Source organism: Pituophis catenifer, unplaced genomic scaffold (genome assembly GCF_029215685.1).
Source record: "Pituophis catenifer annectens isolate HBS135680 unplaced genomic scaffold, rPitCat1.0.hap2 SCAF_2, whole genome shotgun sequence".
NCBI lineage: Eukaryota > Metazoa > Chordata > Lepidosauria > Squamata > Colubridae > Pituophis > Pituophis catenifer.
Window position 1 is genome coordinate 123,641,797 of NW_027256882.1, and position 23,871 is coordinate 123,665,667.

At 39.7% G+C, this 23,871-nt stretch overlaps 1 protein-coding gene across 1 annotated transcript in view; it reads left to right on the plus strand.

The window, feature by feature from the left end:
- DNAH9 (dynein axonemal heavy chain 9) overlaps positions 1 to 15,717 on the plus strand; it is a 233,111-nt gene extending 217,394 nt beyond the window's left edge. The window contains exons 66-69 of the mRNA XM_070934466.1: positions 461 to 631; positions 4,747 to 4,929; positions 5,877 to 6,266; positions 15,490 to 15,717. Of these exons, the coding sequence (XP_070790567.1) occupies positions 461 to 631; positions 4,747 to 4,929; positions 5,877 to 6,266; positions 15,490 to 15,717 (972 nt within the window). The remainder of the gene's footprint in view (positions 1 to 460; positions 632 to 4,746; positions 4,930 to 5,876; positions 6,267 to 15,489) is intronic.
- Positions 15,718 to 23,871: the final 8,154 nt, after the last annotated feature.

A 23,871-nucleotide genomic window follows, 5' to 3' on the forward strand; every position in this document is an offset into this window, starting at 1 on the left:
ATATGTAGATATGTGTAGGAATTTCCTAGCAGGAGTCTTTATCCTCACTATTATTATTTTAGAATATTTTTGAAAATTTTAGACTTTTAACTCCTTAGTGTCACCTTGGACATTCAGTCATCAAAACTGTATTCTAATTAGGACTGAGACTGATGCATACGAAAATATACTGAAAAATGTATCTCAGTTTAAAATGCCTAATTATTAATTTTAATTAATTACAATTAATTTTAATTTTGCCAGGGCTCATCTGCTTACAAATGCAGCATTGTGATGATTTAGTTTGGTTTATTGAACTTAGAGATTCAATAAAACTGCAGATGACTGAGGGCATTATATGCTACTCAGAGTCACTTAACTATGAGATCGGCAGCTATATAAATATGATGAATGAATGAATTAATTAATTAATATGTGGTACTTGTCATTTGCTGAGTGTACATATCCTTTTCCTGCCTAGTATATAGATGATGCCCTACCTCCTGAATCTCCATATCTATATGGCCTCCACCCCAATGCAGAAATTGGCTTCTTAACCCAAACATCAGAAAAGCTTTTCCGTACTGTTTTGGAGCTACAACCTCGAGACACGAATCTTGGAGAAGGTGTAGGAACCACTCGGGAAGAGAAGGTGAGTGAGGAAGACATACCTGTTTCCTTTCCATCATCATCATTGTATTTTAATGACCCCATAATTCCTTGTGGGGTGGAGTCTGGCAACTGATTATATCAGCAAATATAATCTCAACATGTCCAGAGCAGGGGCAGGTTCCAAATCCCGTCGCTACTGGTTCGCTCGTGTGCGTGTCCGAACTGGTGCGAACTGGTAGCAACCCACCACTGGTCTAGAGAGAGAAATATCTGCCCCTACCTAATATCTGCCTCTGCCAAACTCACAGCCTCTTTATTGTGAGTAGAGAGTTCCACCTCTAGGCCACCTCACCACACTTGTTTCCTTTCCATGTAGATGATTTTATTTTATCTGATTTCATTTCATCCTCAAGATGTTCAGGTCATGAATTGCTCACACAGGGAGTTCACTATTAGCCAGATAGTTGCAATACTGGGAAGCTATCATGGGTTCTAGGGAAGATCCAGGAGTTTTACGTTCTCTATCAGGCTGCCCTCCCCTTAACAGACATAATACACAACTATTTTATACTTTTACGACCTCTGCTGATTTGTTATTCTAAATAGCAGAGGAAGCTCTTAAAGAAAACTAGTGCAATTTGTTGCATGTATACTTTAGACTTACTTACAGAGATGGAAGAAGCAGATCTTCCTTTCATGCCTGCTACTACAACATGCAGGAAAAGAATGGAAATTTGATCTGGGAAAGTATAGAGCCTTGGTTCTTGATGAAGCCCCTCGGGGAGCTTTGCAAAAAAAAAAAAAGCCTAGCAAGTTACAGGACTTCCTTAGACCACTTGGCAATAATGGAGAACTAAGACACTGCTAGGAATTTTGGCTAAGCAAGATGGGCAGGTCATCCTCAACTTGCAACCATTCATTTGGTGACTGTTCAAAGTTAACAACAGCACTGAAAAAAGTGACTTACAACTGGTCCTTGCACTTACTGCCATCACAGCATCCCCAGGGTCATGTGATCAAAATTCAGATGCTGCACAACCAGCGTTTACTTTACTTTACTTTATTGTCATTGCACCTTGTGCAACGAAATTAAATGCCATCTTCAGTGTAACAATAGTTACAGTATTCCAAGAAAACTAAGAGAATGTAACAACTGCACATATTGAACTCCAAATAAAAGCTATGTAATCAGATTAGTTAACCCAGTTATTTATAATTTGTTAATTAAAAAGATCTTGGATTTTACTGCAGAGTTCAGAGTTACCAACAGAGGGAATGTTGCAGAGATGGGTTTCAGCAGGTTCTGACCAGTTCTGGAGAACCAGTAGCGGAAATTTTGAGTAGTTTGGAGAACCAGTAAATACCACCTCTGATTGGCCCTGACCGCATCTATTCTCTACCTCTTGAGTCCCAGCTGATCGGGAGGAAATGGGGATTTTGCAATAACCTTCCCCTGGATTGGGGAGGGAATGGAGATTTTACAGTATCCTTCCCCTGCCACGCCCACCAAGCCACGCCCACCAAGCCACATCCACAGAACCGGTAATAAAAAAATTTGAAACCCACCACTGGAATGTTGGGATAGTTGTAATCTTGTTGAATATTGTCTGGTAGGACACTTTTCTCATGGAATGTGGAGGATATGTACAAACTCACTTCTTTGGGAAGACTACTGATTGTTGTTTTGCCCAGTCAAGCAAAATAAAACTATCAATAATTCTTAGTTACTCTATATTACTTCCATTATCAGGCGTTCATTTTTCAATATTCATTCTTCTTAACACGAACGTGAGGGTTTTGTTGCATCATATTTCTTTATGGGGTTCCCCTTCAAATTCATTTTTTGTCCTGCCTCCTCTTTCTCCTACTATTTTTGGGATTGTGGCTCTTGACATGCCACTGAAAAGGTGTTTTTAGTTGCCTTCCCAGGGAAAATTACATACCCTTATTGTAGGAACCAAAATTTGGATAGATTTACTCAGTTTCTGATTTGTGATTATTAGTTCCGACTGATTAGAAATGATGGGCTGGGAAATGGAGATACATTTTCTGTAGTTGCAGGGAATGTTTCAAAGTATATTAGGAAGAAGATTGAAGCTCCTTCTGTCTCATTTAGTGGATGCTAATTACATTATCACCCAACTCATCCAAAATCTGGCAGTTAAGCTATATTTCTTGTATAGTTTGTAGCATGATGCAATGATTCACGTTACGATTGATTGATTGCATTTGTATCCCACGGCAATGTAACAACTCTTGGTGGCCTATATCGCATAATTTAGATGAATGTGTAAAACATTTATGCTATGGTTAAAATAATTGATTAAATAACAATCATAACACCCTTAAAACGAGTATACAATTTAGCTACTGTATATTAAAATAGAATAACAGATGGTGTAGAGCATGAATTTAAGAGAATGCTTTCTGAAATAGTTACATTTATTAGAGACAGATCTGGCATTAATTATCAGCATCTGGAGGCCAAGGACACCACCAGTGCAGTTCCTGGCTTGCAGGTTGGGGAAACCAGGTTGACACTGCTACCACATTGGAACTATCTCTTCCTCTGAAATGCTCTACAGATAGTCCCTGATTTATGATCATAATTGAGCCCAGAATTATGGCTGTAAATCATGGTGTTCATTAAGTGGGTCACCATATTACTCTGCCCGTTTTTATAACCCTGTATGTAAATAGTTGTTAATTGAATGCCAGAGTTGTTAAATCAATCCATTTTCTTCCGGGGGTGTTTTTTGCCGGAAACCGGAAGTAAATCTGGAAACTGACAAAAACATTGAAAACTGAAGTCTTGTGACTGCGTAATGCTGCAAATGGCTGTAAATACGAACTGGTTGTGAAGCACCCAAAATGTGACCATGTGACCACGCAGGAGGGGGTACGGCTGTTGGAACTCAGTCATATGTAGCTCTGGGGAGGTCTATCGTAACTTTGAACAGTTGCTAAGCGACTGGTCATTAAGTGAGGATTATGTGTATTAGATGCTTTCTGTCATATTTCCATCCATTTCACTATCAGTCAGAACTCAGGCCATTTATTGGAGTATCAGTTTAGTTTCACCTTGCAACCAATCCTATTTGTGTACAGATATCACACCCTTCCTACCGTCAAGTGTAGAAAATCAGGAGTCCGGGCAATTCCAATGAATGTATAGGTTTATTGTAAGCTAAAGCTCCCTAGAAGAATCTGAACAACTAGTGATCAAAGCAAATTGGTGATAGATAAGAGTCAACAGAATTCCAGGTAGGCTGGACTTTGATCTCTTGTAGATGCAAAGGGACTCGATGATGCATTTGACCCCTTCTTCGGGCTCGGCCTGGTTATCTCCTACATCTATGTTACCATGGTGAAAATCTTCAGGGCCTTCAGGGCTTTTGTCACTTATACCTGATCAGTTGGGGCTTCAACCCCGACTTGCCTCACCTCAAATGGAGCTTATTAGTCACCTACCTCCTCTCATATTGGAACTCATTCCTTTGAATCATTGGCAGACAGACTGAACATTTCATGGGTGTATGTGAAGTCTTAATACTGCTCAGATACTCAAACTCCATTGACCTAACCTCTTGTCTAGGTAGGTTGGTGAAAGGGATCTTCACCCTGGGCCCTCCTCATTCTCTTTTCAGCAGTGGTCCTTCTAGTCCAAGTTCCAAATCCTGCCAACAATTGATGCTGTCAAATTGCAGCCTGAAGCAAAATAAGGGTCCACAATAAAATAAAACCAGAGTACCACTGCCTCTGAATTATTGCACTTGACAATTGCTGAATAAAAGGATTCTTAAGGAGGTTCAATAAGTGTGCTCCAATGTTTTCTCCCCCTTCTTTTTATAACTTCATCTATATTCAGATTAGAACTGCCTTAATCTGAAATTGAGGCATAGGCACAGAGAATCAAGGGGGGGGGAAGAGAATATCTGCATAATGTGTGGCCATTTTCAAAACCATTTATGTACATGGAACCTCGTGAATGCTTGTAGATGTAATAGTCTGTCAGATGACTTGATTAAAGGAGCCAAGCTTGGATTTACTCAGCTTTTATTCAATAAAGGGAAGTTAACTTCTCTAAGCCTAGTTCAAGTTGTTAATGACTTGTGTAGGTAAGTTTCAGCAATATTCCCTCACTCTGGCATATAGGTGAAGGCGCTGCTTGATGACATCCTGGAGAAATTAACGGATGAATTTAACATTCCTGAGCTGATGGCCAAAGTAGAAGAGAGAACACCATATATTGTGGTGGCCTTCCAAGAATGCGAACGCATGAACTTTCTCACTTGTGAGATTAAGCGGTCACTGAGAGAGCTGGACCTGGGATTGAAGGTACAGAACCCCCCGACTTCACTTTTCGTACAATTTTGAATACAATTTAGAGATGACAGGAAAACACTCAGTTTATGAGGGGTAGCCTACCATTAGAAAGCTATTGTTATTAAAAAAAACATATAAATCCATGTAAATAAATAAATGTAAATAAAAAGAGCCAGTTTAGAATAGTGGTTAAGACCCTGGCCTAAAAACTAGGAGATTTTGAATTCTAGTCCTGCCTCAGATATAAAACCAGAATGGAGACTTTGGGCCAGTCACTTTCTTTCAATCCCCTCACACAGTTGTTTTTGTGGGGAAAATAGGGAGAGAAAAAATATTATGAATGCTCATTGCCTTGAGTTATTTATTAAAATAGTAAAGGTGGAATAAATATATAATAAATAAATATACAAAAAATAGCTAATAATTTGCATTGATGTCTCTGTGGTCACGTGCCGGCATGACTAAATGCCAAAGGCACATGGAGCACTGTTACCTTCCCACAAAAGTTGTCCCTATTTTTCTACTTGCATTTTTTACGTGCTTTCGAACTGCTAGGTTGGCAGAAGCTGGGACAAATAATGGGAGCTCACTCCGTTACGCGGTGCTAGAGATTTGAACTGCTGAACTGCCGACCTTCTGATCGACAAGCTCAGCATCTTGGCCACTGAGCCACTGTGTCCCTTAAGCAAAAGCTAGAAAATGCCAATTCAATCGAATAATGATAAAAGCTTGAGATATAGCAGAAGTATCTAAACTATTCCACAAATATCTCCCAGTTATTTTAGGAGTTTTTCAAGTTGTTAAACTAGTTGATTTTCCATTTCTCTACCTTTGTTTGCAACTGAAGGGTGAGTGATTTTCAGATGTACTGCAAATTCTACCAAATGTGCTGTTTTCCCATGTTGAGTGCATTTTGGCTGAAACATGTTTGTCACGCTCCTTTTTCTCACATGTTTTAGGGTGAATTAACTATGACCAATGATATGGAAACTTTACAGAATGCCATCTTCTTAGATATGGTGCCTGAATCATGGACCAGGAGAGCTTATCCTTCTATGTCTGGTTTAGGCAGTTGGTTCACCGACCTTCTCAATCGCATCAGAGAGCTTGAAACATGGATAGGAGACTTCATGCTACCATCAGTGGTGTGGCTGGCAGGATTCTTTAACCCACAGTCTTTCTTGACAGCCATCATGCAGTCCATGGCCCGAAAAAATGAGTGGCCTCTGGATAAAATGACGCTGCAATGTGACGTGACTAAGAGAAACCGTGAAGAGTTCACCAGTCCTCCACGGGAAGGTGCATACATTCATGGCTTGTTCATGGAGGGTGCACGCTGGGATATGCAGGTAAATGCAAAGATTTACGGGTTGCTGCTACTTGATAAGTCACCAAAATCAGGGAAGGGGGCATTCCTTATTGTGAAACAAAAGTCCCAGAAAAACTAGACTGTGCATGGCCAAGACTGTGGCTCACCATTAACTTAGATTTGCCACTTCTCTGTGGAGAATTCAAACTCACCTCTGAGAATTATGCTGTTGTGACCTAGGCCCATGTAGTGATTACCAAACACAATTCAGTCCTGAACAAACTTATTTTATTAAAACAGATGAGAATTAATTCATTCTCAGCTTAGTCCAAAACAAATTCTTCATAACCAGTCCTACGGCCTTATCACCAACCTTTGATGTCTTTGGCAACCTGCCAAAGGCTTTTCTTGGCAAACCCCCCACAAAGTTCAAGAGATGCTGACATGAAGCACTGGAATCAACGTTGCTTTTCTACAAAGAACCCAATGGCTTGTTGCTGCTCTTTTAAGCCTTATGGGAGTGGCCAATCATCTTCTGGCTTTACTCCCGAGTCGTCCTTTTTGCTTCAGCTGCTCTTGCCTTCTGGCAGCTCTTCGCATGCGTGCACTAGGAACAGGCTCCTCCTGTTCCTCTGCCTCTCTGCTGTTTGCCTCTGGAGGCTCCAGAGTCCGTGCATCGCTCCCAGATGGCCCTGGCCCCATTTCTGCCTCTGACGCAGAGCCCTCTTCTGGGCCTTCCCCTAACTCCAGGACTGGCCCATTGTCTCCCCCAGCCTCCTCACTGTCCGACTCTGTTGCCAGGTCCACAGGCTGCTGGCGGACCACAACATATGCCATTTGTCACTAAAACCCTGGGGTAAGAGTTCTGCCATGCATATTCATAGCAGAAGGTGGTGGTTGTAACGTGGTTCGGGGAGGATAAACTTCAATGCTTATCAATTCATTTTACTTAGCTTTTGCTTTTACACTTTTTAAAGGGTTTTCATTTCTGTGCTACAGCTTGCATGTTCAGAGGGGAAGAAATCTGTGTCAAATAGCTAAACAAGAAGCAGAGACCTCAAAAGAATTCCTCTGTGCTTTTCCTTTGTGAGACACTTACGGCAGCTTGGAAAGAACTGTGCCCATTTTTTTTTTACTCTGAAGTCCCTTTGTAGTTCTCTGGCTAGATGGCCAACTAGTTTGGGATCCAAAGAACTGCCCAGCCCATCAGCCTACATAGAGTTATAGGCTTAAGGAGCCTATAAAGCAGGCAAGGGACATCTCCAGGGTGCAGGCCTAATCTGGATCTTCATTTGCCATTGTGGGTCCGACTACTTTAGGGAGCTTAGGTTCTCCATAGCTGCTCTCTCCACCCCATCTCTTCTGTGATCCTGAGCCCTCCCCTCTAATTTTTTTCCAATTGACAATTGGCATCAGTGGAGACTGCTTCAATGCAGTAGTACAGGAGGTATTTTTGAAAGCAGAAGGAGGCATTTTAGATTTTAAAAAGAAATTGCAGGGCTTGATGACGTTGCTTTCAATCATCCAGGGTGTGGATGAAAACTAGATTAAATATAATGGACGGAACCAAAGCAAGTATGCTGAAAATAATTGTTCAACAAAATAGTACTTAATATAAACTATTTTGGTATTGTTCTGATTGTTGCGTTCTCAGTGAACTTTTTATTTTTCCATCCTCTTCCCACCAGAGACCTTGAAAAACCTATTTCAAAATCCCATGCTTTAAAGAGAAGGAGGCAAAATTACTGATACCAGAATTTGCATTTCCACAGGCATTACACCTGCATTATATTGTGTATTACACTTCTTCTACCTCTCACTCCACAACTCTTTATTTTTGGCAGGAAACACAGAAAAACCCTTGCCAAAGGAACAGCTGGTGCTGCTAGCCTTGAAACTGAAAAGCTTCTTGGCTCTTATCCCATTTCTGAAGCATTCCAATCAATGTCTTCTATTCTTTAGCCTTGTCCATCTCAGAATATCAGGTCAGAGCCATCTCATTGCTCAATTCTTTGACCTTGCATGAACCTCATCAAGAGGAACCAAGGCTTGGAGCTTGGAGGCTGGGGGCCCTATGGAGCTTTCCAAAAGGTGTAAGCATGAGCTGAAAAAGGCTAAGTCTGAGCAGGTAGAACAGTGAAAGAGGGTGTTCATTTTCCTGTAAAAAGGACGAGATACTTGAATGAATGGCAGAGTAAGAGTGATGTTCTTGTCCAGCAATCAGAATAAGGTATTAAAGAACCTGGATGACAACTAGAAACTCAGAGGAGTAGCAAAAGCTGGGAAGAACACCAGACTTCTCTGAATCTCTTTTTCAGACTGTTGTGATTCTTGGGAATTTTCATAAACATGGCTACACTCCAAAAACTTTCTATCAGGCAGTTTCTGCTGAGCTGCATCTAGAGGCAGCTGTCCCCTCTGTTTCCCCCACCCCCAAGGCTTTCCTCTTCAAAGTCCACCTGGAGGATCAAGGACCTATACAGTAACTACTGTATTTGATTGTTTTTCTAGGATATCTTTCCTTTAATAATTGCCCTTCAGATGTTGTATCTCTCTAGGGAAGGGGGTTCCTAAAGTTTTGCGGTCACACTTTTAGTGCAATCTTAATGTACGGACCTCCCCCCAAAATCCAAACACCAAAATGAACACAGATAAACAATGAAAACAATAAAATGAAATTTTGGGAAAGGCGTATTTTGTAATAATATAAAGCAGTGGTGAAATGTAAAATTTCTTACTGCCGGTTCTGTGGGCGTGGCTTGGTGGTAGCGGTGGGTAATGTGACTGGATGGGTGTGGCCAACTTTTTTTTTAACTTTTAAAAGCATTTTTTCTACAGTAGAAAAAATGCTTTTAAAAGTCTCTGACGATTCCAGCTGAGCTGCGCGATCATCAGAGGCTTTTTTTTTACTTTTAAAAGCATTTTTTCGGCCGAAGAGGTTATAGAAAAAATGCTTTTAAAAGTAAAAAAAAAACCAGCCTCTGATGATCGCACGCCTCACCTGGGCATGGGGAGGGGCACAGGGATTTTTGCTACCGGTTCTCCGAACCACCCACCACCATCGCTACCGGATTAGGCGATCCGGTCCAAACCGGGAACATTTCACCCCTGATATAAAGGTTCTCCATAGCTTCCCTCGATTCTATGTTTCCCAAGGTATGGGTGTTACATTAAAAATATAATTGAATAAAGCAAAAATTAATTAAAAAAAAATTCAGCAATATTTGAGAGACTATACCAAGATAGAGACTAAACTCGTAACCGCCTGATTCTTGCTAACTTTAACATCTGAAATGTGTACCATTAATCTTAGAACTGATGATGCTGATCATTCTAACAAGCCTTTTGGAGTCCAGTTAAAAATAAAGATGTTGTTAATTCTTTATTATTTGTTTGTTTTTGCCTAGATTGCCCTCTGTACATATTTTGTCCATATGTATCTCTTCCTTTTATAGCCTTAAATTGTACCTATAAAAGTGGCACAGTTGATAGGACTTTTATGTCTGTGGGCTATTGGGAGTCAAAGATATAGAATATTAGAAAACATAGACCCGTAATGGCAAACCTATGGCATACATGCCACAGGTGGCATGTGGAGTCACATCTGTGGGCACGCAAGCATTGCCCTAGCTCAGCTCCAGCTGATTTTCAGGGCTTCCGGGCCCACCAGAAATCAGGAAATGGGCCATTTCCGGCCTCTGGAGGGCCTCGGAGGTTGGGGTGGGAAAGGCCATTTTCACCCTCCCCAGGCTCCAAGAAAGCCTCTGGAGCCTGGGGAGAATGAAAAATGGGCCTTCCGAGCCCACTGGAACTCGGGAAATGGGCCATTTCTGGCCTCCGGAGGGGTTCCAGGGTGGGGGGGGGAAGGCCATTTTCATCCTCCCTAGGCTCCAAGAAAGCCTTTGGAGCCTGGGGAGGGTGAAAAACAGGCCTACCAGGCCCACTGGTAACCTTTCTGCCATTGCATGCCAGGAGTGGGGTGGGGGTCACGTGCACATGCATGGGGGACAGGGTGTGGGGGCATTGAATTATGGGTGTAGGCACATGTGCACTTGACCCCCCTGTTCCCCTGCTTTTGGCACTCAATGGCAAAAAGGTTAGCCATCACTGACATAGACTATTTTAAAAGATTAAGCATTTATGATTTTGGTGGAAATACAGTAGGCTGAAAATGAGTGTTAGGCTCCAGGTGCCATGATAATGTCAAATTTGAGGAAACTTAATGTAGTATTTATCCAGGGTAATAAGGTATATCTACTGAAGATTAGCGCCTATTTGAAGTATCATCAAATAATAGAATGAGAAGGGGCTATTTCGGCCCCTCAGTTCAACCCCTTTTTGGAAAGAGGAAAATAAAGTATACAAGCAATTTGCCGAATATCATAAAAGTATACATTAGAAACTGTTTTATACTGGCTTGCATGTGGGCCTATGTATCTCAATATTATGTACATTTTTTTATTTCTGTGTTTTTTTCATTTGTTCTTTTTTAAAAAGAAAATCTTTATGTTCTTAAAAAAAGTAATCCAAGTTAACAAATATTGCATTACAATATTTATGTGACCATATGTCTTTCACATGTGCGTGAACTGACATGTAGTTTGAGAACTATTTAGAACTGTAGAAAAGTAATAATATTTTATAGGTATAGCAAAACACAGCAGAGTGTGCACTGTATTTCAGCAGATGGGGAAAATTAATTTGAGACTGGCAAACGATAATGAAATTAACTCAGGAACAATAATCAGGTATTGCACTACATGAACTGGCATCTCTCTCTCCCCCCCTCTCCCTCCCTCCATGCTCTCTCTCTCTTTCTCCCCACCCAATATTTCATAATAGGAAAGAAGCAGGTTAGTCATTCTAGCATTGGGATTAGCAAATATTCCTAATTGCAATATACAAGAGAGAGAGAAAAATGAAGATAAGTAATTAAGAGTTATTCCTTATTTCTCCTTGTTAAGGAGAAGTGAGATCTTTAGAGAAATTAGGTGACACGCGTATCTTTTTACAGAAAAGGTGATGAATAGTTGGAAATGTACAAAGATCAAACAGAGAATTAAAAAAAAAAAGTTCATTAATTCAGCAAGGGATGATTACCTATCCAGAGATGATTCTGAGGCAATATAGGCAGGGACAAGGGCTATACTCGTGGCCATAAAGAACAAACTATGTTGAGGAAATTAAGTGTCTGAGTAGATCATTATCAACCACCCTGGAATGAGGGTAGAATAAATTTGGAATGGAGAGCCAAAAAGTAATGGAATCTGACTAATTCAAGGAAATAATAAGAGGAAGCAGCAGCAAGGGAATAAAGTGATGGTATAAGAGACAAGATCATATTTTGTTGTCTTCTCCACATGTAAGTCCCTACAAGGCTTTATTTCTGACTTTACCTGCCAGAATTGGGCAGTCCATGGATGTCCAAGGGACTCAAGACAACATCCATCTGGAAGGAGACTGAACCACAATAGGTGGTTTCCCAAAGTTAAAAGTTTATTGATCCATTGAAGGCACCCCCCAAAATAAGGACTGCATGATGTATAAAGGCAATCCATCTGTTGGAGGCTATAAGAAAAATAAAACTGCTCTCTGGACACACAAGGTGTCCTTGGATGGTCTAAGGAAAACAGAAAGAAGAGAAAAGAAAGGCAGCACTGAAAACTGAACCTAAGTATCTGAGCAGGAAATGGATAATTTTTGGAGCAGCTGGATAAACTCCCATTTGAATTCTACAATATACAAGCTATCCAAACTTGACAATAGTTCTAGATTTCAAAAGAGCAACTATTTTGTGCATTTGGGCATACTCAGGAATAGAATAGAAGCAAGGATAAAATAGCTTGATTCTAGGACATGAAAAGAAATCTCAAAAGATGTTCCTGGCTACTTCACTGAAGAAGAATTTCTCAGTCACAAAACTTTTTAAGCAAAACTATTCAAACATATCATGATCAATTCTCCGCCCCCCCCCCCCCCCCCCCCCCGCCCGCCCCAAACAATTCCCCTTTGAGCTCATCAGCCCTGCAATTGAGACAAAAATCAGTGGGGACTTCATCTGGTCTTTGACAATAACAAACAATAACTATTTTAAAGTTGTTTCCTATGGATATGTTTTGCTGTGAAGCACAACATAAAAATAATTATGTTCTTTCTTGGGGCTTAAGCATGTCTTTTTCCAACTAGGGAATGTGGTGAGAGGATAAAAGCATTTCTGTGTTAAAGTAAACCACCTGATTTTCCATCCAGTAGCAACATTCTTGGGGGGGAGGGGGGTGTCAAATGGATAACAGTTTAAAAATTAGTTACTGTGCGACGTGTAGACAATCTTTCTGGGATACACATCCATTAGAAATTAATCTTTGGAAAGGATGGGAGGAGAACTGTCAGCATTGATTGTAGCCATCATTTTAAAAGGAAATGTCTTGCTAAAGTGGAATTGTTCCCCAAAGGGATTGTTTAGAATTTCTTTATACCAGGTTTAGGCCTGGCCAGTTGCCTGAGGACCTTTTTTTGGTTTTGTGTATTTAGATGAGAACAAAAGAAACTTTACGGAAGCAAGTTTGTACTACTAAAACAGGTTTTAAGGAGAGATTTCCAAGACACTATAAAGCACAAAAGCCTAGAGTAAATCTCATGCATTCTCAGGTGGGATTTTACCCGTTAGGTTCAGCCAAGACTTCTGCACCATCCCTTTCATTTTGCTCTGTATTGCTAATTAATCATCAAGTTGCCTTTGCCTTCTAGCTAATGGAAGGGTATATTCCGGAGAATAAGCATTGCCTTAATTAAGGCAAAGAATTGAATGTTAGTGAATTTCCTGTTTTGCCATTAATTATCCATGCAGGGATTCCTCCTCCATCTTCATTAGCTATCTTTAAACATTGGTTGGAAAGGTGGAGTTGCTTAGATACCAGAGGAAACAGTGATTTGTGGGATATCATTATAATAGCTTCGCTCATCTCTCTTTTCCATGTTTCTATATAGGTAGTCCTCAACTTACAACACTTTGCTTAGTGACCATTTGAAGTTACAATGGCACTGAAAAAAAGGACTTATGACCATTTTTCACACTTAACAACCATTGCAGTATCCCCATGGTCACATGATTTTTTGGACTATAAGACACACCAGGCTATGAGATGCACTTAGATTTACAGGAGGAAAACAAGAAAAAAAAATAGTTTTTGGCCTCCGCAAGTTGCATTTTTGCCCTCCCCGACCCTCAGAAGCACTCTGCAGTGCTCTGCATGTCTCATTTTTGCCAAAAATGGGCGTGTTTTTGGCCTGCAGAGTGCTTCTGGGGGGCCAGGGAGGGCAAAAATGTGACACACGGAGGGTTCGGGAGCCCCCAAAATGGGCCCATTTTTGGCGAAAACAGCTTTATTTTTTGCAAAAATGGGACATGCAGAGCACTGCAGAATGCTTCTGGGGGCCAAGGAGGGTGAAAACGCGACACGTGGAAGGTGCAGGAGGCCAAAAACAAGCCCGTATTCGGTCTATAAGACGCACCGAAATTTTCACCCACTTTTAGGGGGGGGAATGTGTCTTTTACTTTGAAAAATACGGTACATTCGGATGCTTGACAACTGGTTCATATTTATGATGATTGCAGTGTCCCGGGGTGATGGGATCATCTTTTGCAACCTTTTGACAGTCAAAATCAGTGGGGAAACAGGATCCATTAACAAATGTGGCAAGAAAAGTCGTGAAATGGGGCAAAATTCACTTAACAAATTTCTCAGTTAGCAATATAAATTTTGGGCACAGTTGTGATCGTAAGTTGAGGACTACCTCTTTTGAGTAGGCAATATAATTAACAATTTAATACTGTAAGCAGCCCAGAATGACCCGGTTGTAAAATGGGCAGTGTTCTGACCCAGCTCCCCAAACACGACAAACCCTCTGTAGTTGAAACAATGATTCCTTTATTAGAAGCACCAGCAGCCCTGGCAAAAAGTTTCTCTTTCACTGAAGGCTTAACAGGTCTATCCCGCAGGGAGATGAATAGTTGTCTGCCACATCTATTCATCTCTGTCCCCTGCCTTTTATTTCCAGAGCTAGGGTGGGGCTTTGCTAGCAGTGGTGGCTCTTCCTTCCTAAGGATCGGCCCACAGATTTCTCCTGCTTTCCTCTGCCTTCTGCGCATCCGCGTGTCAGGCACTGGACCCAGCTGTTCCTCCTCTTCCTCATCAGCCACCTCCAGACCTGGCAGCTGTTGACTCTCCATCTGAGGGCTCTGCCTCTTTCTCTCTTTGATAGCTCCATTCCCTTTTCCCCCTTGGAGCTCTCAGGTTGCCTTGATGCTGATGCTGACTCTGACTCCCACGCCGCCTCCTTATCTGATTCGGCTGCTGGAGGGGCTGGAGGCCGACAGGCCACAACAGGCGGGCAATAAATTTGGTAAATAAATAAAAATAATCTTATAATTCTGTGATCCTTTCCCCTATTTATTCTAGTCTCTGTACTTAGAGGTGCTGCTCTTTGAGTATAGCTTGAGGTCCGTTGTTTGCTTTGTGCTTGCCTACTCAGTGACCAGTTTATATTTCTAATGCTGCATGCAAAGGCAAAGTTTCCTTTCAAGTCCAAATCTGATCAGAGCAGCAGCATGGGAAGAAGAGCAGCTTAATCCATGTACATGTGCGTCATATTTTCTTCACCTAAGTTGCCCTCTCTGAAGCTGCTATTAGCATTACCAATGAGAAAACAAACATAAGGGTTTTTTTAACCTTCCATCTAGTGTTGAGTGTCTCAGTCATATTTGGTTGGATTTTTGTTCCTAAGAATCAGGTAGTATTTAATGAGACACTGTTGAATACTTCAGTGACTTGGTAATTGCTCTGCTTCCTGGTCCACTTATTGTTCAGGCTTATGTTTGCAAGGATTAACCTATTTTAAGGAGTTCAAACTTGGCCAATTCAGAACAGTTAAATATCTACAGAAGTGATTACATAGTTGCTTCATTATTTTCAAAACTCTGCACAAATTAACATACTTCACACACAGAAGTTTTTGGACACAGAATTAAGGTGTAAGGTGTGCAAAATATTTTACTTTGAATCACTTCTAAGTGTGTAACCGTGAAATGTCTTGCTTTGAGGCAAATGTGATGCTTCTAGTGTGAAGCTGGCTGTTATGAATATTTTGGTAGTGTAATCAAAATGGGTTGTTTTCATAAAGTTCAATGCTCAGAATGATTCATCTCTGTAAGAAGAATAGGCAGAGTTGGCAATATCTCATTTTTTTATAATTACTCTTTGCAGACTGGATTAATTGCTGATGCCAGACTGAAGGACTTGACTCCACCCATGCCGATTATTTTCATCAAAGCCATCCTTGTTGACAAGCAAGATACCCGCAACGTATATCCTTGTCCTGTATATAAAACCCGCCAACGGGGTCCTACCTATATTTGGACATTTAACTTGAAGACTAAAGAGAAACCATCCAAATGGATTTTAGCAGGAGTTGCTCTCCTCCTGCAAGTTTAGACTTCACTTCTCTTTTTCTAGGGGAAAAAAAAAGGTCATCTTTTCTTATTTGGTATTTGCTTCAGAGAATGAATGAATGCCCAGTGTTGTTTCATGCTTGTATACATCTTTCAAAAAAAAATAAAAATGAAAGACGAGTTGAATTATCTTCAAGCACACCACAGGGTTTCAAGTTTATTACATTTTTAAATAAAAGGTGCCTACTTGGTTTATGTACCATAAATAAGTAATAACTATTATCCAATTTACAAAACGGGACATGTTTAAATAATAGGTAAACAGGCATACTGTAGAAATTCATGTAAGCCAGTCTTAGGTCTTCAGCTATGTTGGGACTATAATTCTCAAAATTCCCAATTAGCATGGCCGTGCTAATTGATATTTCTGGAAGTTGTAATCCTGGGGTATTTGGAGTGTACTGGCAGCGTGAGAAAGGCTGGCTTCAGCTGAAACATTCTTGAATGGTGACATAAACATTGCATAAGTTTCAATGGGAAGATTAGTCCATCAACAGAGATCCAGATCAGTGGTGGGTTTCTACTGGTTCGCCTCGGTTCGGGCAAACCGATAGTGGCCGCAGCGGGAGGCTCCACCCACCCACCTGGACATCATCACGGATGCTCTGCGCATGTGCAGAAGGGTTCTGCGTATGCACAGAAGCGCTGCACGCAAGTGAAGCAAGCACATGCACGTATGCACTCACAGTTCTGAACTGGTAGTGGAATAGGTAAGTGGAACCCACTGCTGATCCAGATCCTAAAAAGCTTCTCTTCCCTGTTTCCTTCCAGACACAGTTCACTTGGCAAGGAATGGCCTAGAATGGAAGGGATGGGCAAGTGTTTGAAATGAATGGGTGTCCTGGTCTTAAACCACGGAGAAGTTTGAAAGATCAAGACCACTGTGTTGAATTGCATATAAAAATATACAGCAAGCAGTTCAAAACCCCATTTTCTGAATAATTGTATTTGCTAATTAATCTTCAAGTCATCGAATGCAGAAAAGAGCACTGCTTTTTAGTACCCCTACTACTGTTGTATGATGTATTGAGAAAGTGCTGTTGTGCTGGATTTTTTTTTTCCAGAGCCAAATTTTGGCATGGGCTTAAAAATGAGTCTTTCATGCACTTTTAGGTGTAAATGACTACATTTGAGATGTTTCTTTACTGGTGGTTCATGTCCTAGCAATGCAGAGAAAAAGTGACAAGGTTATTAAACAAGGTGAAATCTATAATGTAGAAAGTAAATGTAGGCGTTTGGAATGGAACTAATTTGTTTATAAAAATATATATTTCTACTCTGTTGTCAACGATGGCCTACTCCTGCCCCCTACTTTGCAATAACACTGCGCTTTCTTACTGCTCAATTTATATGTGTCTGTTTGCACATGTTAAGTTCATATCTGCTTGTCCAAACCAGCTTTTTGAGTTAATGGAAAAACCATAGAAGAGAGTTCATAAGAGCCTTGGTAGTACAGGGGTTTAAGGCACCCTGTTATTAAGCTTATTAAGACCAGCTGCCTGCAATTATTGCAGGGTTCGAATCTCGCCAAGGCTCAAGGTTGACTCAGCCTTCCATCCTTTCTAAGGTAGGTGAAATGAGGACCCAGTTTGTGGGGGCAATAAGCTGACTTTGTATAAATATACAAAAGGATGAAGGCTATTGCTGAGCACATTGTAAGCCGCCCTGAGTCTTCGGAGGAGGGCGGCATATAAATCAAATTAAAAAAAAAAAAAAGCTTAAATAAGGATTCCTGTAATTCTCCTTGAGTGATCCCCATAATTTCAAAACACTAGTTGCTTGTTATAATACTGTTTGTTGTTTCTGAAGTTTCTATGAGAATTCTTTTTACATTTTCACTATAGTTAACCATGGTGTTCCCCTATTAGGTAAAATATGAGATAAGAATGTCATCAGGATGCCTAATTATTGTTAATAAAATATCAACAATGGTGACAGAAGAGTCACAGCATACATTCTTTACACACACACACACACACACACACACACACACACACACACACACACCATGAATGAAAACAGCTTTCTCTGGAGATAACTTGTCATCAAAACAATCTCCAACTATGATAGCTGATTCAGATGGGGGCTGGTAAACTATTATCAAAATCCATGGCAAGAGGCCAGATCTATTTGTCTCCAAGGAATGTATCTGATTACTGACAAAGAAATACCAGTGTGCACTTAGCGTGTGAGATTATTGTCAGTACAAATGCTTTGTTAGAATCTGAATTGATTTGCATCATAAACACAATGCGCCAAGAATCTTAAATCTCTAGCACAAACATAGCCTTATTATTTTGAGAAGCTTAAGCATTTGTTGGGGGAAAAAAATTTCAGGGAAAAAAAATCTTAACACTTTAAAATCCATGCTTGAGAAACTGAGTTGTAGTTCCCTCTGCTTTTCTATTTTTTTTAAAAAAAATATTGTTTATATAAGGGAATATGGCAGGATACAGATATGAGTAATTACATCAGCTACATATGTAATGCACTCTCTTGCAATTCACTGCTTTGATGAAAAATTAAATGTCATTAATAAAGGAACTCAATAATAACCTTTGCTGGTATCATGACACTATTAGTTTCATTTTGAAAAGTTCCCCACTGTGCTCATTTTATTTCTACAAAGAAATAGCGTACGGTCTTTAGCCTTCTGTGTAGATTTCCACTTACCATTCTTCATAGCGAGATTTCAAGCACTATAACATAACTTCCTGGGAATTAAAGTGAGATTTGAGTATTAAAAGCAAGTTCCGACTTTCTGAATCTTAATATTTTAGGCTGTTCTAAAATGCAAGCTCCCCTTATTCAACAGAACAGCATGATGAAAAAGCTGCCGCCGCAGTAGATGAATTGGTCATCCATACTCAGTGGAAGCAATTTGGACTCAGTGGCACTGCACTATCTTTGAACTTGTTCCATATTCCCCATTATGGTGGCTTGAAAGAGAATTGTAATGGGAAAGGTACGGCATATTAAAGGCCAACCATGGTAAGTCTGAAATCGAAAGCTTGACAAACTGGAAGGTACCTGTGTGATTTTTTAAAAAAATATTTCTTAGAGCGCTTGTATTTTAACACACAAAGAAGGGGGGAAAGGCATGAAGTGACCTCGAAATTTTAAGTGTGAAGACACAGGCTCTAAGGTGATGAATACTGCAATATTCAATGCCACTGCAATATAAAAGAGCAATGATAGAAAGCTTTGTTGACTGATTATGTCTGGTCCAACCAGGAAATTCTTGACTTCTCTTGCTGACAACTTGTGGATGCAGAAGACTGAAGAAGGTACCCTTAACTTGATACTCATGTGAGGATTTAGACCTTTCTCAACTTGCACCTGACTCTAGCACAAACATGACCTGAAAACATTTTGGTCCAGGTGTATTCCTATGGCACTACTTCCTTTCCATACCCCAGTCTCTGAATCAGTTGGAGTTAAATGACTCTTAGCTGTATTGATGTTAAAGTAACATCTTCCTCCATTCCAACACCTTATTCTGATAAACTCCAAGGAGAGCTTCAAAGTTGATAAAATCATTAAGGATTTCTGATACATTACCTTGGAAGGAAATCAAGTGATTATAGTGGCTGGAAAAAGGATAGATAAGAAAGTCCATCCTGCCTGTTCACTTTCATGGTATTCTGTTTGAAGAGGTATCTCAGTTTCAGTATAATCCAGAGGCCAATTACAAACCCTAATGTAGTGATGGCGAACCTTTTCGGCACTGAGTGCTGAAAAGGAAGCGTGCGCAAGTGTCTGGGCCGCAACCTGGAAGAGGAGCTGCCCAGGGCGCATGCACGCACCTGAAAATAACTTCCGGTTTCAGTCAGCTACTCTTCTGGGTTTCTGGCGTGCATGTGCACATGACAATGAGCTGGCTGGCGCGCATGCTCACACAGTAAAATGGAAGACCAGCTCGTCTAGTTTCCGGCACTGCCACGTGCAAAAAGGCCAGCTGATTGTTGTGCACACATGTGCGCCAGAAACCCAGAAGAGGAACGGCCGATGCTGCGTGTGCCAGGTGACATGGCCCTGTGTGCCACTTCGGGCACAAGTGCCATAGGTTCTCCATCTCAGCCCTAATGCATTGGATGTATACACCACTGGATGTAACACTATTAGTCTCAGCCACAAATGCTCATATTTCAGGCTAATGGTTCACTGAACTGACACCAAAGTGACCAATAGAGTTTTTACAATCGACATATAAAGGGACTATTATTTCTTATAAAAACCTGCTTATAAGTGGCACTGTAGATACGTTGACCACGTATCTACAGATAGATACGGAGTTTTAGTTTTTGGGAGTTTTAGTTTTTGTGTATCTACAGAACATCAGAGTGGAGAAACCAGCTCTTAGATCCTGGCTTGATGGGCATGACTGTACTTCCAGAAGTACCTTCTCTGTCTTAGCCAATTGAACTGTAGCCACTTAAAGTGGGGGATAAGTAATGTTAAACACCTTGGGATTTGTTTACCATTGGGTTTAAGTCCAGACAGGACTCCAAGTCTGATCAAAAAAACACACTCATAGGAATTGAGAAATCTGGACAACTTTTAAACAATTGATTAGTGGTTTTTGAGGAAAGCTGTATTGGCACTGTCTTATGAGAAAGAAAGGTTCTTTAGGGACAAACAGAATTTATTTCTTAATTTTCTATTTGACACTCTTGCATAATAAATGACCGTGATTCCCATCTGACTCATTGATGAATAAATGCTATACATAATTCATGGATTATTTGCAACACAGCTCTCAATCCTGGACATCTTACCTACTGTGTATGGGTGGCAATAGTGCTTTTATACCAAAAGCTGGCTTGAGACTCTCACGGTTTATTTATTACAATTAGTTCATTAAATGTCTGTAATTCAGGGCTTACATTTATAAATGCACTTAATTTAAAATGTTTCCTAAATGTATGGAGGCCTCTTGTGGAGAATTGAGCAGAGTCTTTTTAGACAATAATGCAGATTTATGAATAGTGTGGAAAAAGTGCATTAATGATGGTTGTACCCAAGATAACATATGAATCCTTAGAAATATTAAGGAATTAGAAGCTTCCTAAATTTGCCAATTCAGCAAGATTTATTTATATCCTGAATGATAACCCACAGGTTGCAGAAGTTCGTAGAGCCATTTCAAAATCTTCTCAAAATCTATTATTATTGCTGCTTTTACTCTTATTATTTTTTGTTTGCTTCTGGTGCCTTTCTATCTACATAAGGGTATCCCTGAATATGTATGAAGTAGTATCTTATGTTTAAAGGGTCTCGCTTTGTTTTCAAATTCATAGACATTTGACAACCCAATTAAATATGATTTAGTAGTCTTCTTTATTTCGTATTCAGAAAGTCAGTTATATTCCATTGCTAATCTCTACTACTTTTAGAGACCATAAGGGTCTGTGAACACAACTGCTACAGAAATCTACCTACACTGAAACGATTTTATGTGGCTTTGGAATAGTGATGTATTTCACTAAAGGTAAGGACTATATATCAGAGTCGTTATGGAGACCTGGGAGAATTGCCATTCTATTTTTATTCCTCCCCTTTATTAATATTAAAGAGATCATACTGGGTTTTCTTCTGGAATGAAGATATCTTTTTCAGGCATTTTACTCCTTGTTCAATGTGGGAGGAATTTGAGTGTTGTGTATACTTTTACCGTGCTCTGTGTACTTAATGAACTCTGCAATTAATTACAGTAATAAGATTATTGATAAGAAGTGGCAGATTTAGAGAAGGATGATTAGATAATTAGAGATAAATTGCTGTTTGTGGGATCTTATTGAGTATGTGCTGAAGATTGTCTGGCTTTGAAGAGATAATTGAGTCTCTGATTAATGACAGTTTGGCAGCAGCTCTGATTTCATCTTCACTCACCTGGATGAAACCGTGAAGATCACTGTGGCAAGAAGTTGAAGAATATCCAATAGCTTTACTTTAAAGAGAACAGTGGAGAAAGTAGAGGGTCTGCATTTGAATGCTGGAACATCTGTTTCTGTTTACCATCTGAGTTTGGAAGGCTTCAAACTTTTTCCTTCAAGGAACTGTATCTACACTGTGTGTCCACTGAGGAGTTCCATTCTTTTGCAGAAGAAACAATCCTCAAAAGATAGACATGTTGGCACTGAGTAGGTATCGGGTATAAACTGAGAACCATGCACTTTGCTGAATTGTCCTGTGGTAGAGCAGGATCGGTAGTACCTAAATCCTTTCAATTGAATTGGGCAGCTTTTCTACCATCACTGATCTTATTCAAGAAGTATAAGATCTCCTGAAGAAAATTTGCAACGTCAACGTAGAAAATGGAAGTGTGGAACTGATACCATGTAATATGCACAACTCTTAAAATAGAAGTAACTGAATTCAAAATAAGTTGTTAAGTTGCTTTGGGGTTTATTTATCAAAGCATTTTGAACAACTTTGGAGGAATTTTTTTGTGGTTTCTGGGTCTGTTATCCTTCCAATAACAAATCAATCTTCAACTCACATTTATTCTCATATCCTTCTCACTCCTTGCTGTTGTTTGTGAGTTTCACTCCTCCAAATGTTTTCAGGCCACTTGTATGTATTCCAATTATTACCTGCACAACCAAATAATGGTGATGGGTGTTGGTGACTGGGAGAGCAAATCTATAATTTATAATTATAAGAGTATAATTATTGTCATTACTGCGAAGTATATTTTTATCATCCTTACGTAGCACAGAAGGAAAGATTTAATATTATGGAGAGTGCACACCTTTAAAGTTTTCACAGAATGCTTTCAATTATGCATATACATATGTACATGCACGCACATAATCCTTTATTACCTTCACTAACCCCCACTGTGCTTTGTTTTGTTAAGAAACTTGCTCAAAATTGATCCCTTCACACATTCTCCCTTGAAGTGTCTCTAAATTATCCATGTAACATCTCAAAATCTAAATATTTGAACATCATATAAATATAGATTTTCAGTATTGCTATGACTTACTATATTGCTTGTAATGCTTTCAAGGATGCATTGTATATTTTGATTAATAAACTAATAAAGTAGATAACGTTTCCACTGAGGCTCAAATAATTTGACTTCCAACCTCCGTCAAGTTATTATTTGGAATGTATGAGGCAATCTACATTTAAAATGTATTTCTGATAATATGACTTGCACTACAAAGCTACATACAGCCTCTAGTGTTTGGCCCAAAGATGCATCTATTTATTTTAAATAATAAAGGTCTCCGAAGACTGGTATATCTTTCAATAAACATTTTGAGACCTAGATTTTGCTATTTTAAAAAATTGGGTCTGTCATATACCCTTAATTCCTCTCTACAGTTCAAATAACAATAGTGATCTCTTGGCTATCAGTATTATATTATCTTGCCCATAATATATTTTAAAATTGTATTTTATAATTATTTGCAGGAACTAGGTCAACATTTTCTCCTAGTTTTGATTCTGAGACTGGAAAATAAACAGATGAGATGAATCAGCTTCATCCAATAGTTTCCATCCAATCTCATTCTCTTGTTTCAATGATGCTCTGGAAAAAGCGACAAAAATAGATTTTTGTAACGTGTCATCTTTAAATTGTCTCAGATGCATGTGAAAAAACTGTGTTTTTTCATGTGTATTATTTTCCATAGATAAATTTGTGGAATCTAGTTGAACATACTGGTATTGGATAAACGTAATGTTTTAGAATAAGTTATCTTATTTATCTAACAACAGAGGGGTTTTTTATCTTGTAATGTTTCGGTTCACATACAGTATTAGTTTCAATGCTTGAGCATTTTCCTACGTTATTAACTCAACATTTTGAGTTGTCTCAACTGTAGTCTCATTCTTGCCATATATGATGGGCTTTCCTCTTTCTAGAGACCATAATATACCAAACATGAAAACCATCAGATGCCTTCAAACTTCTACATGAGCACCCCTTCTGCTTGCTGAAATGTCCAGGGTACTTTGTAGTTCTGCAATGGTTTTCGAACAGGCTATTTTGAAATAAAGCAGCAAAAATCACTGCCCTGTTCCCAAAAGGAGGTTCCCCAACCTCCCTCTAAAAAGGATAGAACACAAATGACTTTTCTCCAATCTGTGTCCTTAATTTTGTGTGTTGTTGTCTCGTTCTTGA